This window comes from Pseudophryne corroboree, chromosome 3, assembly GCF_028390025.1.
Source record: "Pseudophryne corroboree isolate aPseCor3 chromosome 3, aPseCor3.hap2, whole genome shotgun sequence".
NCBI classification, from domain to species: Eukaryota; Metazoa; Chordata; class Amphibia; order Anura; family Myobatrachidae; genus Pseudophryne; species Pseudophryne corroboree.
In genome coordinates this window covers 36,031,782-36,049,500 of record NC_086446.1, presented here as the reverse complement: position 1 = coordinate 36,049,500, position 17,719 = coordinate 36,031,782, and the positions used below count along the sequence as shown (strand labels likewise).

At 50.2% G+C, this 17,719-nt stretch overlaps 1 protein-coding gene across 3 annotated transcripts in view; it reads right to left on the bottom strand.

Moving 5' to 3' along the window:
• LOC135054634 (zinc finger protein 239-like) overlaps window positions 1-17,719 on the bottom strand; it is a 108,788-nt gene that overhangs the window by 14,618 nt on the left and 76,451 nt on the right. For all 3 annotated transcript variants that reach the window (XM_063957855.1, XM_063957853.1, XM_063957854.1), the window contains exons 7-8: window positions 13,824-13,921; window positions 13,552-13,660 (exon numbers count right to left, since the gene is read on the bottom strand). In XM_063957855.1, the coding sequence (XP_063813925.1) occupies window positions 13,552-13,660; window positions 13,824-13,921 (207 nt within the window). The remainder of the gene's footprint in view (window positions 1-13,551; window positions 13,661-13,823; window positions 13,922-17,719) is intronic.

Below are 17,719 nucleotides of genomic sequence, written 5' to 3'. Positions count from 1 at the left end.
GCTTATTACTGGTCTCACGGATTCCATTTTGAAACTGTTTATACACAACCTTGTGTGTAGATTCCAAGTTCAATATTGGTTGGTAACTCCTGTCTAGTGTCTGGACAAAAAATAGAATGGACTAAACCCTTGGGTCTGATTCAGTAATAATTTAATCCTTAAGCTAGAAGAGAAGCTACTGACTGTTCTAAAGCCAGCCACTTTTCCATGACTCTTGGCAAACTCGTTGAAAAATATGTTCTTGGTGATGGATCAAAGAGTTTGAGAACATAACCTGTCTCTAGAATACCTATTACTTACAGTTATGAATAGGGCTTTCTCCATTGATCCATGAATAACAGACTAAGTGCACACAAACATGTCTGGGTGTATGCCCTTCCCATCATGTGGTCTTATCCTGGAGCCTAGGTGCGTAATGTTTCCTGTCTCCTTCTAATCTCTCCAAGTCTGTTCGAGAACCACCTTAGAACACAGAAACTTGTCCCCTTGCCTTATAACAGTGATTTTCAACCTTTTTTTACTCGCGGCACACCGAACAATATTTTAAAAGTGCCAAGGCACACCATCCGTTACCCCACAGAAAAAAGCAAAACACACACATTGGCCCTCGCAGTAAAAAAAATAAATCCACACATACATTGGCCTACACAGAAAAAACAATCACATTGCTCCCCACATAAATCCTATTGCTCCACACATAAATCAATCACATTTCTCCCCACACAAATCCTATTGCTCCCCACATGAATTATTCACATTAATCCCCCCATAAATCCATAAATTCTAATTCTCCCCACATAAATCCTATTGAAATCCTATTGTTCCCCACAGGAGAAATAAAGTAACAAATATTATTATCAGCTGTCCTCCTCCCTGTCACTCAGTGGCGGGGGTTGTTCATAGTTTAGTGCTGCGAATACTGAGCAGCGGGCGGTCGGGCAGGTGTGGATGTGGGTGGGCAAGGAAAGCTGTGGATGCGGACGGGAACTGGAAGATGTGTATGCAGGCGGGTGGGCTGGCTGGGTGGTGAGACGCGGTGGCTGTGACCTCTGATATCACATCGTTTTCAAGGCATAGGTCATGGCCGGAGCACGACTGATCCTCTAAGAAGAGCCCGGGCCAACAGTTCACTCTGAAGGTGCAGGAAGCTGCTCTGGCTCCGCGGCACACCTTGCAACTGGTCGCGGCACACTAGTGTGCCACGGCACACTGGTTGAAAAAGCCTGCCTTATAAGCTGTTGTCCAGTTCCCCTGTCTAAAGGGAGACCGAAATGACGGAAACCGGTAATTCTAGCTGAAGAACTACCCATGGCTTAAAAAAATATATATAACTATTTCCTTCTGTGGCCTTAGAAATTATTTTAACTAATTGAGGACCAAACAAAAGGTTTCTTTCAAATGGCAGTTTTTCAAAGAGTTCATTGTTTCAGTTTCTGGCTCCAAGATTTTCGCTATAATATGCGCCTTACCACAACCGCTCACCCTGAATTATTTTAAATTCATTAAGGACAGATGCAATACGGCATCACCCAAATAATCTACTCTGCAATGGAAACGAGCAGAGATAAAGATAGATCTGACTGAACACATGCCAGCATAAAGTCAGACCACTTTTCTATACCCTTGGAAATCCATGCTGAAGAAATATTAGGCCTCAGTGCTGTTCCTGTGGCTGCATGAATGGTTTTTAACAAGCTCTGGTTTTGCCTTGCCTTGCAAATGATTGGCACTTTAAAAATACAGATAGACTCGCACAAAGTGCTGGATTTGAAATTTCTTATCTGGATTTAGTCATGGGTCCTCTCAATTAAATCAGATAACTGGGAGGATGAAGAAAATAACACAAATTCTTCATTCTTTTAGTTCTCAATATATCTCCAGGAGGAACCTCCTGGTTTTTCACGTCTTCAACATGCGCTACACTCTGGACAGCCATTCCCTCGTCTACTAAGGAAACGGAGTCTTCACTTTCTAAATCCTCTTTACGTTTGTCTTCTTCAGAGGAAATATCAGTCAGAACACACTGATAAAATGAATCTGGTCCGGCTGAGGTCAATAGTTTGTGTAATGAAAAGGACATTCTCTCCAGGCCTAATGCTGTATTTTCCATCATACTAACACATGATGGAACCTCAGAGGACCCCAATGTACCTGACCCAAACATCTCAACCCGAGGAATGGGTTCTGTTTGTGTGCCACCCTGACCCATTTTAGGCAATCTGGGTTTCTATCACCCTAGCACTCTGACTAGTTACAAAATTAGACAACACCTCTCTCACACCGTTGTGTCCTCTCTTACTGCTGCTTCAGTCATTTTTATGTTAACAAAGAAGACTCCCCTACAAAAGACAGATTACATCTAGCATATATCATCAGTCAATGGCAACCTGAAGTCCCTGAGATGAAATAGGAAGAGGGGGAGCTTCTCAGCAGCCATCAACCTTATCCTTTCCCAAAGTTCCACTAGGCTGTCTCTCTTCTACAAGAAGACCTGTTTACAGGTCAGCATTACCTCAGAGCAGTGGTTCCCAAATGTGGACCTCAAGGCCCCTCTAACAATCAAAGTTTCAAGGATAACTATGCTTAGGCACAGATGACTTAGGGGTATATGCAATTGCGGTCGAATTCCCGAAAATGTCGAAAAACGGGCCATTTTCGCCCCCAAAAAAAATTCGACAATGCAATTCAGTACTTTTCGTCAAAAAAACTGACTTTCAAAATTCAACTTTTTGAAATTCGACATTTGTCAAATTCGACATTTCTGCAATGGTACAAATGCGGCAATTCGACAAAAGTATATTCAATTGAAGATTGTAAATTTGACAACAGTGCTTTTAGACAGTAAATTCGTCATTTTCAATCCGCCACACTTTGCTGGCGGAATCTAATAAAACATTTTAAAAACATGTTTTTTTTTGTGTTTTTTTTATTGGTAATAGCATATCTATTTATATTAGAAGGGATTAGGTACTTGGTTTGTCAATTTTGGAGGCACAAGTATTATTTATATATTTTTAAAAATATTTTTATTTTTTTTATTTTTTTAAATGGAATGGTAAAAATCAGAAGAAAAAAAATGCGTGGGGTCCCCCCTCCTAAGCATAACCAGCCTCGGGCTCTTCTAGCCGGTCCTGGTTCTAAAAATCCGGGGGAAAACCTGACATAGGATCCCCCGTATTTTTAAAACCAGCACCGGGCTCTGCGCCTGGTGCTGGTGCAAAAAATACGGGGGACAAAAAGCGTAGGGGTCCCCCGTATTTTTTACACCAGCATCGGGCTCCACTAGCTGGGTAGATAATGCCACAGCCGGGGGTCAGTTTTATACAGCGCCCTGCGGCCGTGGCATTAAATATGCAACTAGTCACCCCTGGCCGGGGTACCCTGGAGGAGTGGGGACCCCTTCAATCAAGGGGTCCCCCCCCTCCAGCCACGCAAGGGCCAGGGGTGAAGCCCGAGGCTGTCCCCCCCATCCAAGGGCTGCGGATGGGGGGCTGATAGCCTTGTGAAAATTGAAAGAATATTGTTTTTTCCAGTAGTACTACAAGTCCCAGCAATCCTCCCCCGCAAGCTGGTACTTTGAGAACCACAAGTACCAGCATGTGGGAGAAAAACGGGCCTGCTGGTACCTGTAGTTCTACTGGAAAAAAAATACCCAAAATAAAAAACAGGACACGCACACCGTGAGAGTAAAACTTTATTTCACACGTCGACACACACATACTTACCTATGTTCACACGCCGACCTCTGTCCACTTGTCCAAGTAGAATCCATGGTGTACCTGAAAATAAAATTATACTCACCTGGTCCAGTGTCCTGTGGCCTTTATTATAATCCACGTACTTGGCAAAAAAAAAAAAAAACGAACACCCGGACCAGGCGGACTGAAAGGGGTCCCATGTTTACACATGGGACCCCTTTCCCCGAATGCAGAGACCCCCCCGTGACTGCTGTCACAGAAAGGTCTCTTCAGCCAATTAGGAAGCGCCACTTCGTGGCACTCTCCTGATTGGCTGTATGCGCGTCTGCTGGCAGACAGCGCATCGCACAGCTCCCTCCATTAGTTTCAATGGTGGGAACTTTGCGGTCAGCGGTGGGGTTACCCGCGGTCAGCCGCTGACCGCGGGTGACCTCACCGCTGACCGCAAAGTTCCCACCATTGAATATAATGGTAAGGCTTTGCGATGCGCTGTCTGACAGCTCAGACGCGCATAGCCAATCAGCAGAGTGCCACGACGTTGCGCTCGCTGATTGGCTGTAGGGACCCTCTGTGACAGGAGTCACGTGGGGTCCCGGCATTCGTGGAAATGGGTCCCATGTGTAAACATGGGACCCCTTTCAGTCCGTTTGGTCCGGGTTGCCGTTTTGTTGTTTTGCCAAGTACGTGGATTATTTTAAAAGATCCGGACACTGGATCAGGTGAGTTTAATTTTATTCACAGGTACCCCGGATTCTTCAGTGACGAGGGGGGCGTGGCAGTCGGCGGGTCAACATAGGTAAGTATGTATGTGTCGGCATGTATGAAATAAACTTTTACTTTCACGGTGTGTGTCTCCTGTTTATATTTGGGTATTTTTTTTTTCAGTAGAACTACAGGTACCAGCGGGCCCGTTTTTCCACCCGCATGCTGGTACTTGTGGTTCTCCAAGTACCAGCTTGCGGGGGAGGCTTGCTGGGACTTGTAGTTCTTCTGGGAAAAAAACAATATTCTATCATTTTACTCAAGGCTATCAGCCCCCCATCCGCAGCCCTTGGATGGGGGGGGGGGGCAGCCTCGGGCTTCACCCCTGGCCCTTGGGTGGCTGGGGGGGCCCCCTTGATTGAAGGGGTCCCCACTCCCCCAGGGTACCCCGGCCAGGGGTGACTAGTTGGATATTTAATGCCACGGCCGCAGGGCGCTGTATAAAAGTGACCCCCGGCTGTGGCATTATCTGTCCAGCTAGTGGAGCCCGATGCTGGTGTAAAAAATACGGGGGACCCCTACGCTTTTTGTCCCCCGTATTTTTTGCACCAGGCGCAGAGCCCGGTGCTGGTTTTAAAAATACGGGGGATCCCCTGTCAGTTTTTCCCCCGGATTTTTAGAACCAGGACCGGCTCAAAGAGCCCGAGGCTGGTTATGCTTAGGAGGGGGGACCCCACGCAATTTTTTTTCGTGGTTTTTACCGTTTTTCCCAGTTTTTTTACATTTTTACAAGTCTAATCAAAATCTGTCAAATCGGCCGTTTTTCGACAGCGGGACTGTCGAATCCGTTTTTTTATTGAATATGTTGAATTCCGGCACCCACTTGCCGGAATTAGACGGTCGAATTGTGTCGAATTAAAAAACGGGCGAAAAATTGCCGCGATTCGCCGGCAATTGCATATACCCCTTAATTAGTACCTCAGTCTGTTTGATTATACCAGCTGTGCAAATGTAGGGATAGCCCTAAAACCTGGTGGGAGTTCATTGAGGACCGCGTTTGGGAACCAGTGCATCAGTTAATATCCATTTTCATTAAAGGTTGGCCCTGGGTATATCCACCCACAACTCTGCATCTTTAACCAGGGTCAGAAAGGAGCAATTTGTTTCCATGAATACAGCTATATCCCCCTTCCCCCCCGGTAACACACAGTGACATGATGTGAGGGGGAGAACAGGTTTGTAATAATAGGATTTTAGTACCTACCGGTAAATCATTTTCTCTTAGTCCGTAGAGGATGCTGGGGACTCCAAAAGGACCATGGGGTATAGACGGATCCGCAGGAGCTTGGGCACACTATAAAGACTTAAAACTGGGTGTGAACTGGCTCCTCCCTCTATGCCCCTCCTCCAGACCTCAGTTAGAAAACTGTGCCCAGGAGGATGGACAATTTCGAGGAAAGAATTTATTGTTATAACAGCTCACACCTCAAACACACCGTAGAACGTGGCATTCAGTAGAATACCAGCCCACGGCATGAACAAAACACAGCCACATGCTGAGAGAATATGTAACACAACACGTGTGTCCACAGAAGCAAAAATAAGACCCCGCATGCTATGCCATGAACTACGGTAGCAACCGCCAGACAGAGAAGACACACCACCAGGGTGTAACCAAAAGCAATAACTGCAGACCCCGTACGCACTGGGACGGGCGCCCAGCATCCTCTATGGACTAAGAGAAAAGGATTTACCGGTAGGTACCAAAATCCTATTTTCTCATACGTCCTAGAGGATGCTGGGGATTCCAAAAGGACCATGGGGTTTATACCAAATCTCCAAAACGGGTGGGAGAGTGCGGACGACTCTGCAGCACCGAATGAGCAAACAAAAGGTCCCCAAAAATCAGGGTATCAAACTCGTAGAGCATAGCAAAAGCGTTTGATCCCGACCAAGAATCCGCTCGGCAAAGTTGAACCGCCGAGACTCCTCGGGCATCCGCCCCAGAAAAACCCATCTTCCCAAAAGAAGGAACCTCCACCGACTTCGTTGACGGCAAATTAGCCGTAGAACGAACAAGCCAAACCGCATCACAGATTCAGCATGTAACAGACTGCATAACGCAGTCTCCCAAACCAAGCTGGGAACATACCCGACAAACAGAGCCTCTGTGTCTCCAAACTGAGCCAAAATGATGACCTACATACTCAAATCCCTGACTAGATCAAGGGAATTTGAACCAGCTAAAGCCTAATTAACCACCGGCATCAAAATAGGCCGATTTCTGCGAAACCCAGAAACCACTCTTGGTAGAACTACCAACCTAGTACTCAATTCCTCTCTATCCACCTGAAAGTTCAAACAAGGCTCTTGTGAGACAAAAACCACCACTTCCGACACCCGCCTTGCGGACGTCAAGTCAATAGCCTGACCACTTTCCAAGAGAGAAATTTCGTAAAGAAACTTATTAGGCTTGCCTCCACATTGGCTTGTAAAGCATGGATAAGCACGACCTAGCTGAAAGTCTGCCATAGGAGCCTTCCCGAATACACACCGAGACACATAACTACTCCAACTACGGTGGTAACGCTTTGCCGTTAGTTCTCTCCTAGCCTGAAGAATTGAAGAAACGACTTCACTGGGAACTCCCGTTCGACTTAGGACATGGCATTCAACCGCCCCGCCGTCAGACGCAGCCTCGGTAAGTCCTGATACACGCCCTGATCTTGTTGTAACATTACCTCACGTAAAGGAAGAGGGCAGTAATTTTCTATGAGTAAACCATGAAAAACTGGATAGCCAACCCTCGCTGGCTAGACCGGATTTAAGAGGATCATCGGAACCTTCGATCATCTTACGCTAACCACTGTCAGAAAAGTGAAAGCGGAGAGGCCACATAGACCGACTAAAAACACCCACAGTGTCACGAGGATGTCCACCGCTATATCTTGAGTGTCCCTTGACCTGGAACAATCTCCTCGAGGCCTCTCGTTGAGGCGAGACGCCAACATGTCCAATTGCGACACTCCTCAAAGACTTGTCACGTCTGGGAAAGCTTCTCGATGATGACAGAATTTTTCCCGGCTGGACATCGTGTCAGCAGAGGAAATCTATTTCTCCGTCGTTTACCTCCGTAACGAAGACTACTAATAAAGCGTTTACCAGACATCCCATTCGACTGCAAAGTGTGCATCTTCTGCCATTGCCGCTTTGCTCCTTGTTCCGCCCTAGCGGTTTACTTACGCCATTGCTGACAAGTCGTCTGGCAGAATTAACACGGGCAGAACACGAAGAATACATTCGTCTAAAATAGCTCTTAATTCAAGAAAACTTACAGCAGACAAGTTTCCCAACTTGACCTCATCCTCTGGAAATACGTCCCTTGCAAAGGACTGCTCCCCTGCTACGGATATCTGTATGCACGGACACCAGGATCTAAACCTGGATCCCTAACCTTCATTCCTCTATAAGGAAAGAACCGAGCAAACACCACAGGAGCGATGTCCTGGCCGTTTTGATTATATTCCGGTGCATGCGCAGGTGAGACCCGGACCACATTTCCAACTGGTCCCTAGAAAACCACTCTGGTATTAGACCTGCTCACCGAAAAAAACCCTCTTAGGCCGCACCCATCTGTTTTATTAACGGAACATATTGATGAGGTGTCACCTCAAAGCCGATCCAACTCTGGATCCTCAGACAGAAAAAAACACCGAACCGTAACCGGGCAGTATCTACTCTGAAACCCACTTCCGACATCTGCGTCGTTGGGAACAACAGCCAATCCCTGCGCCGAAGAACAGTCAGATAAACAACGATATGCACCTTTATACAGGGACAACCAGACAATGTCCTGAATGTGACACACCTCTGTATGGCGTCGCGTACTACCTCCCCTACCATAGGGCAAAGGCAAGATCTATTAGAAAAAACAGTAAGGGGCAACAACCGTAACTCAGAATGTTCCCCTTTGTCTTCTATAAATAACTCACAGGTCCTAGTCTATTCCTGGACTAATTGAAAATTAGTAGACCATTGGTCACCGGAGTGGGGACCAGCCAGATAGACTCAGTGACAAGTGGTGTATGTAGTGGAAACAGAAAACTACGTCCACTTCTGCGAACCTAACAAGGCTGCAGAACACTTACCTTTTCACCTTCCACTGTCTACACAGAAAAGGAATATAGAAACGGTATCGAACCGGTTAAAACGACTGCATCCCACAAAGGAATGCGTCACCAACCGTTGTGAAGGAGGCTAACTCACGAATTCAGACTTACCAGCGGAAACCTCCGAGATTGACTGAACAGAGGCCACACCAAACAGCTGTATACCTCCCCACCAGCAACTCCCGGAGACCTCCTCTGCATATTTCCGGTCACACCACCTGCTATCACGTGGCAGCCTGCTGTAATGTTATAAGGAAAAATAAACATAGGCAAGCCTACCCACTCTAGGTAGGATAATTCTATCGGATGCTTACCCGACTACCACACACCCTCAAGTGCATGCAGTGCAAATAAGGTCAAAGTATAGAAATAAAATTTCACTTAGCTTCCTGTGTATGATCCTTTGCGACCGGGCTCTGCGTCGACCAGGAGTTGACTGTCATAATTTTCTCTCAGCGTTGTGAAGAGAATAATATTCGGACTCCTCGAGAGGATCGAAATCAACTCGTCACGGTCAATCTAGACTTAATCAACAGAGCGATCAGCACATGATAAGAATACCATTATCTCAGCATTCATGGATATACATCATGTAATACACAATAAAACACACATATCCTAACCATGCATATATAAACCTATATCTACATATACACACATATAGATATAACCTATACGCAAGTGGATTGTCCAGACCTGCCAGGTCCCTAGTGACAGTAATGTGTTGTGAATGTGTATGACCATGTACTGACATGCCCCCGATGTGGATCTACCAGGAACGTTATGGTCGACAGAAACTGAGTAAATGTCGACATCACGGAATAGTAAGCGGGCAAAAATAATAATAATCTTGGAACCCCAAGGGGTCTGAGGGAAGCATACATATACAAATGTAATAACACTCCTCCCACATATACCTCTAAATATATATAAATATATATACAAATACAGGTACAAGGCAATAACCGTCTGTTAATTCTTTTACCCAGGAAATACCGTTGATGCCGACAGGGCATCGACAGATAACCGTGTCTCCCCAAGCGTGTTGACTCGTTTTTAAGCACACAAAAGCAACCTGCTAATACTTAGTTGTTTGAATCAAGTACCGCCAAGCGTCGGCGAAACCGACAGTTATCCCCACAGGAGTTTACGACAAAGCCCTCACACCTGTCAACACATGTCGACTAACCAATAGTGGGTAAATAAACAGGGAAACAGTGAATTTATGTAACACAACAGGGATTATGCATCCATTATTTGACATAATGCTATATTCCACCCATATAGCATTAAAAAACACTGTGTCCCCCCTCCTTCTTACCATACAGTAAATCTTGGCAGGGACCTGAGGAAAATGGCGCCGACTCCTGTGTAAGGGCTAAGCTCCGCCCCCTCCCAGCGCGTTTAAGCCCGCCCAAACATATCTTAAATTGAGCTGGGGACTTATATACAGGGATTAATCCCCTGTATATTCCTTTATATATACAAAACGCAGCCAAGGGCGCCCCCCCCCCCCCCCCCCGCGCCCCTCAACCACGGAAACCGCTGGTGTGTGGGATCGATGGAGCGCAGCACGGACGCTGTGGTGCCCTGGCGGGGTGAATACACCCTGAGTCCGGGTATGTTCCCCCTCGGGAAGAATTAAGAAATGCTGGCCAGGACGCTCCCCCCCAGCGTCCGGCACCCCTGGAGCCGGTGGCGGTGGAAAGATGGCGCACAGTGCGCTACAACACGCTGGCGGGGTCCGGGACACGGAGCCCCGGCACCGCCAGCTTAACTCTGCAAATCGTAATATGCTGCCCAGGGCGCGCCCCCCCAGCGCCCTGCACCCGTGAGAGCCGGCGGCGGGGAAGACATGGCGCCTAGTGCGCTACACATACTGGCGGGTGTCCGGGACACGGAGCCCCGGCACCGCCAGAGTTACACAGAGACCGTAAAAAGTCTGCCCAGGGCGCTCCCCCCCCCAGCGCCCTGCACCCGTGGAAGCCGGCGGCGGGGGAGTAGTGGCGCGCAGCGCGCAGTATATGCTGGCGGGGGTATGAAACACGGTGCTCAGGCACCCAAATGCTTTTCTGCCAGCCACACACAGAAATCAGCAACCTGCTGCACAGGGCGCTCCCCCTCCAGCGCCCTGCACCCTGTGAGTGCGTTGGTGTGTGGGAGCATGGAGCGCAGCACTAACACCGTACCTCCGTTACTGAAGTCTTCTGCCGTCACTGAAGTCTTCTTTTCTTCCAATACTCACCCGGCTTCTTTCTTCTGGCTTCTGTGAGGGGGGTGACGGCGTGGCTCCGGGAACAAGCAGCTAGGCGCACCAAGTGATCGAACCTTCTGCAGCTAATGGTGTGCAGTAGCCGAGAAGCAGAGCCTTGAAACTCACAGAAGTAGGTCCTGCTTCTCTCCCCTCACTCCCACGCTGCAGGGAGCCTGTAGCCAGCAGATCTCCCTGAAAATAAAAAACCTAACAAAGTCTTTCAGAGAAACTCAGTAGAGCTCCCCTAGTGTGTGACCCATCACTCCTGGGCAAAAAGTCTAACTGAGGTCTGGAGGAGGGGCATAGAGGGAGGAGCCAGTTCACACCCAGTTTAAGTCTTTATAGTGTGCCTAGGCTCCTGCGGATCCGTCTATACCCCATGGTCCTTTTGGAGTCCCCAGCATCCTCTAGGACGAATGAGAAAGGGGCTAATGGCTCCTGATGTATGAGATACACCAGAGAGTGTGGGGAGGAGACTGGTCAGATCTCTGGGTTGGTAACACACAGTGACATGATGTGAGGGGGAGAGCAGGAGTATAATAGGGGTTAATGGCTCCTGATGTATGAGATACATCAGAGAGTGTGGGGAGGAGACTGGTCAGATCTCTGGGTTGGTAACACACAGTGACATGATGTGAGGGGGAGAGCAGGAGTATAATAGGGGTTAATGGCTCCTGATGTATGAGATACATCAGAGAGTGTGGGGAGGAGACTGGTCAGATCTCTGGGTTGGTAACACACAGTGACATGGTGTGAGGGGAAGAGCAAGAGTATAATAGAGGCTGATGGCTCCTGATGTATGATATACACCAGAGAGTGTGGGGAGGAGACTGGTCAGATCTCTGTGCTAGTAACACACAGTGACATGATGTGAGGGGAGAGCAGGAGTATAATAGGGGCTGATGGCTCCTGATGTATGAGATACACCAGAGTGTGGGGAGGAGACTGGTCAGATCTCTGGGCTGGTAACACACAGTGACATGATGTGAGGGGAGAGCAGGAGTATAATAGGGGCTGATGGCTCCTGATGTATGAGATACACCAGAGAGTGTGGGGAGGAGACTGGTCAGATCTCTGGGATGGTAACACACAGTGACATGATGTGAGGGGAGAGCAGGAGTATAATAGGGGCTGATGGCTCCTGATGTATGAGATACACCAGAGAGTGTGGGGAGGAGACTGGTCAGATCTCTGGGCTGGTAACACACAGTGACATGATGTGAGGGGAAGAGCAGGAGTATAATAGGGGCTAATGGCTCCTGATGTATGAGATACATCAGAGAGTGTGGGGAGGAGACTGGTCAGATCTCTGGGTTGGTAACACACAGTGACATGGTGTGAGGGGAAGAGCAGGAGTATAATAGAGGCTGATGGCTCCTGATGTATGAGATACACCAGAGAGTGTGGGGAGGAGACTGGTCAGATCTCTGGGCTGGTAACACACAGTGACATGATGTGAGGGGAGAGCAGGAGTATAATAGGGGCTGATGGCTCCTGATGTATGAGATACACCAGAGAGTGTGGGGAGGAGACTGGTCAGATCTCTGGGCTGGTAACACACAGTGACATGATGTGAGGGGAAGAGCAGGAGTATAATAGGGGCTGATGGCTCCTGATGTATGAGATACACCAGAGAGTGTGGGGAGGAGACTGGTCAGATCTCTGGGCTGGTAACACACAGTGACATGATGTGAGGGGAGAGCAGGAGTATAATAGGGGCTGATGGCTCCTGATGTATGAGATACACCAGAGAGTGTGGGGAGGAGACTGGTCAGATCTCTGGGCTGGTAACACACAGTGACATGATGTGAGGGGGAGAGCAGGAGTATAATAGGGGCTGATGGCTCCTGATGTATGAGATACACCAGAGAGTGTGGGGAGGAGACTGGTCAGATCTCTGGGCTGGTAACACACAGTAACATGATGTGAGGGGAAGAGCAGGAGTATAATAGGGGCTGATGGCTCCTGATGTATGAGATACACCAGAGAGTGTGGGGAGGAGACTGGTCAGATCTCTGGGCTGGTAACACACAGTGACATGATGTGAGGGGAGAGCAGGAGTATAATAGGGGCTGATGGCTCCTGATGTATGAGATACACCAGAGAGTGTGGGGAGGAGACTGGTCAGATCTCTGGGCTGGTAACACACAGTGACATGGTGTGAGGGGAAGAGCAGGAGTATAATAGAGGCTGATGGCTCCTGATGTATGATATACACCAGAGAGTGTGGGGAGGAGACTGGTCAGATCTCTGTGCTGGTAACACACAGTGACATGATGTGAGGGGAGAGCAGGAGTATAATAGGGGCTGATGGCTCCTGATGTATGAGATACACCAGAGAGTGTGGGGAGGAGACTGGTCAGATCTCTGGGCTGGTAACACACAGTGACATGATGTGAGGGGGAGAGCAGGAGAAGAATAGGGGCTGATGGCTCCTGATGTATGAGATACACCAGAGAGTGTGGGGAGGAGACTGGTCAGATCTCTGGGCTGGTAACACACAGTGACATGATGTGAGGAGGAGAGCAGGAGTAGAATAGGGGCTGATGGCTCCAGTATGAGATACATCAGAGAGTGTGAGGGGGAGACTGGTCAGATCTCTGGGCTGGTCTCACACAGTGACATGATGTGAGGGAGAGAGCAGGAGTATAATAGGGGCTGATGGCTCCTGACGCCCCCATTGGGCAGATACCGTGCCCTCAGTCTGTAGGATAAGAGACTTACTCACCTGTGCTGATATCTGTAGAGATCTCCTCCTTACACTGCTGATCACCCCTCACATACGTCTCTTCTTCTTCCTCTATATCTTCTACCTTAATATTAGTCAGGTATTCATCCTAAATAACCCACGAAAACAATAAAATCAACAGTTTAGCAAAGTTTGATTTCATTAAATGAGATCTAACAGTAAAATATCACTGTATAAGACAGACACTGTTCCTCCACAGATCATACAATAAGTCACTTTGGTATTTTGATGAGACCCTAAATCCCACCTACCTGATGCTCCTGTGGGATCCTGTGATTCTCCTCTGTACAATCCTGGGAATACAGAGGACGGGGACATCTCTCTGGGGTATCTCTGTTATTGGGCCCATCTGTAGGAAGAAATACATTGTGTGATTATAAAGTGGTGTGTGTACATTAAACTGAGCAACCAAGAAGACATTTCCTAACAATACAACACAGCATCTCATATATGTTCAAATGTTGTAGCTGTTGTAATATAGCAATAACATGATAAATCAGTGGGAAATGTCAAAACAATATTTTTTAATTAAATTATCTAACAAAGAGAATGATTTGAGGATATTCCTAAATTATATGTATTTCTAGTGTCCCTGCATCCCCGGCAGTGTGACAGGGCAGATCTGTGACACCGTACGTCTAGTGTCCCCGCGTCCCTGGCAGTGTGACAGGGCTGATCTGTGACACCGTACAACCAGTGTCCCCGCATCCCCGGCAGTGTGACAGGACAGATCTGTGACACCGTACATCTAGTGTCCCCGCATCCCCGGCAGTGTGACAGGGCAGATCTGTGACACCGTACGTATAGTGTCCCCGCATCCCCGGCAGTGTGACAGGGCAGATCTGTGACACCGTACGTCTAGTGTCCCCGCATCCCCGGCAGTGTGACAGGGCAGATCTGTGACAGTGTACGTCTAGTGTCCCCGCATCCCCGGCAGTTTGACAGGGCAGATCTGTGACAGTGTACGTCTAGTGTCCCCGCATTCCCGGCAGAGTAACAGGGCAGATCGGTGACACCGTACGTCTAGTGTCCCCGCATCCCCGGCAGTGGACAGGATAGATCTGTGACACCGTACGTCTAGGGTCCCTGTATCTCCGGCAGTGTGACAGGACAGATCTGTGACAGTGTACGTCTAGTGTCCCCGCATCCCCGGCAGTGTGACAGGGCAGATCTGTGATAGTGTACGTCTAGTGTCCCCGCATCCCCGGCAGTGTGACAGGGCAGATCTGTGACACCGTACATCTAGTGTCCCCGCATCCCCGGCAGTGTGACAGGGCAGATCTGTGACAGTGTACGTCTAGTGTCCCCGCATCCCCGGCAGTGTGACAGGGCAGATCTGTGACAGTGTACGTCTAGTGTCCCCGCATCCCCGGCAGAGTGACAGGGCAGATCGGTGACACCGTACATCTAGTGTCCCCGCATCCCCGGCAGTGTGACAGGGCAGATCTGTGACAGTGTACGTCTAGTGTCCCCGCATCCCCGGCAGTGTGACAGGACAGATCTGTGACACCGTACGTCTAGTGTCCCCGCATCCCCGGCAGTGTGACAGGGCAGATCTGTGACACCGTACGTCTAGTGTCCCCGCATCCCCGGCAGTATGACAGGGCAGATCTGTGACACCGTACATCTAGTGTCCCCGCATCCCCGGCAGTGTGACAGGGCAGATCTGTGACACCGTACATCTAGGGTCCCCGCATCCCCGGCAGTGTGACAGGACAGATCTGTGACACCGTACATCTAGGGTCCCCGCATCCCCGGCAGTGTGACAGGGCAGATCTGTGACACCGTACGTCTAGTGTCCCCGCATCCCCGGCAGTGTGACAGGGCAGATCTGTGACACCGTACATCTAGTGTCCCCGCATCCCCGGCAGTGTGACAGGGCAGATCTGTGACACCGTACATCTAGGGTCCCCGCATCCCCGGCAGTGTGACAGGACAGATCTGTGACACCGTACATCTAGGGTCCCCGCATCCCCGGCAGTGTGACAGGGCAGATCTGTGACACCGTACGTCTAGTGTCCCCGCATCCCCGGCAGTGTGACAGGGCAGATCTGTGACACCGTACATCTAGTGTCCCCGCATCCCCGGCAGTGTGACAGGACAAATCTGGGACACCGTACATCTAGTGTCCCCGCATCCCCGGCAGTGTGACAGGGCAGATCTGTGACACCGTACATCTAGTGTCCCCGCATCCCCGGCAGTGTGACAGGGCAGATCTGTGACACCGTACGTCTAGTGTCCCCGCATCCCCGGCAGTGTGACAGGGCAGATCTGTGACACCGTACATCTAGTGTCCCCGCATCCCCGGCAGTGTGACAGGGCAGATCTGTGACACCGTACGTCTAGTGTCCCCGCATCCCCGGCAGTGTGACAGGGCAGATCTGTGACACCGTACGTCTAGTGTCCCCGCATCCCCGGCAGTGTGACAGGGCAGATCTGTGACACCGTACATCTAGTGTCCCCGCATCCCCGGCAGTGTGACAGGGCAGATCTGTGACACCGTACATCTAGTGTCCCCGCATCCCCGGCAGTGTGACAGGGCAGATCGGTGACACCGTACATCTAGTGTCCCCCCATCCCCAGCAGTGTGACAGGGCAGATCTGTGACACCGTACGTCTAGTGTCCCCGCAACCCCAGCAGTGTGACAGGGCAGATCTGTGACACCGTACGTCTAGTGTCCCCGCATCCCCGGCAGTGTGACAGGGCAGATCTGTGACACCGTACGTCTAGTGTCCCCGCATCCCCGGCAGTGTGACAGGGCAGATCTGTGACACCGTACGTCTAGTGTCCCCGCATCCCCGGCAGTGTGACAGGGCAGATCTGTGACACCGTACGTCTAGTGTCCCTGCATCCCCGGCAGTGTGACAGGGCAGATCTGTGACAGTGTACGCCTAGTGTCCCCGCATCCCCGGCAGTGTGACAGGGCTGATCTGTGACACCGTACATCTAGTGTCCCCGGAAGTGTGACAGGGCAGATCTGTGACACCGTACGTCTAGTGTCCCCGTATCCCCGGCAGTGTGACAGGGCTGATCTGTGACACCGTACATCTAGTGTCCCCGGAAGTGTGACAGGGCACATCTGTGACACCGTACGTCTAGTATCCCCGGCAGTGTGACAGAGCAGATCTGTGACACCATACGTCTAGGGTCCCCGCATGCCCGGCAGCGTGACAGGGCAGATCTGTGACACCGTACATCTAGTGTCCCCGCATCCCCGGCAGTGTGACAGGGCAAATCTGTGACACCGTACATCCAGTGTCCCCGCATCCCCGGCAGTGTGACAGGGCAGATCTGTGACAGTGTACGTCTACTGTCCCCGCATCCCCGGCAGTGTGACAGGACAGATCTGTGACACCGTACGTCTAGGGACCCTGTATCTCCGGCAGTGTGACAGGGCAGATCTGTGACACCGTACGTCTAGTGTCCCCGCATCCCCGGCAGTGTGACAGGGCAGATCTGTGACACCGTACATCTAGTGTCCCCTCATCCCCGGCAGTGTGACAGGGCAGATCTGTGACACCGTACATCTAGTGTCCCCGCATCCCCGGCAGTGTGACAGGGCAGATCTGTGACAGTGTACGTCTACTGTCCCCGCATTCCCGGCAGAGTGACAGGGCAGATCTGTGACAGTGTACGTCTAGTCTCCCCGCATCCCCGGCAGTGTGACAGGACAGATCTGTGACACCGTACGTCTAGTGTCCCCGCATCCCCGGCAGTGTGACAGGGCAGATCTGTGACACCGTACATCTAGTGTCCCCGCATCCCCGGCAGTGTGACAGGGCAGATCTGTGACACCGTACATCTAGTGTCCCCGTATCCCCGGCAGTGTGACAGGGCAGATCTGTGACAGTGTACGTCTAGTGTCCCCGCATCCCCGGCAGTGTGACAGGGCAGATCTGTGACACCGTACGTCTAGTGTCACCGCATCCCCAGCAGTGTGACAGGGCAGATCTGTGACACCGTACATCTAGTGTCCCCGCATCCCCGGCAGTGTGACAGGGCAGATCTGTGACAGTGTACGTCTAGTGTCCCCGCATCCCCGGCAGTGTGACAGGACAGATCTGTGACACCGTACGTCTAGTGTCCCCGCATCCCAGGCAGTGTGACAGGGCAGATCTGTGACAGTGTACGTCTAGTGTCCCCGCA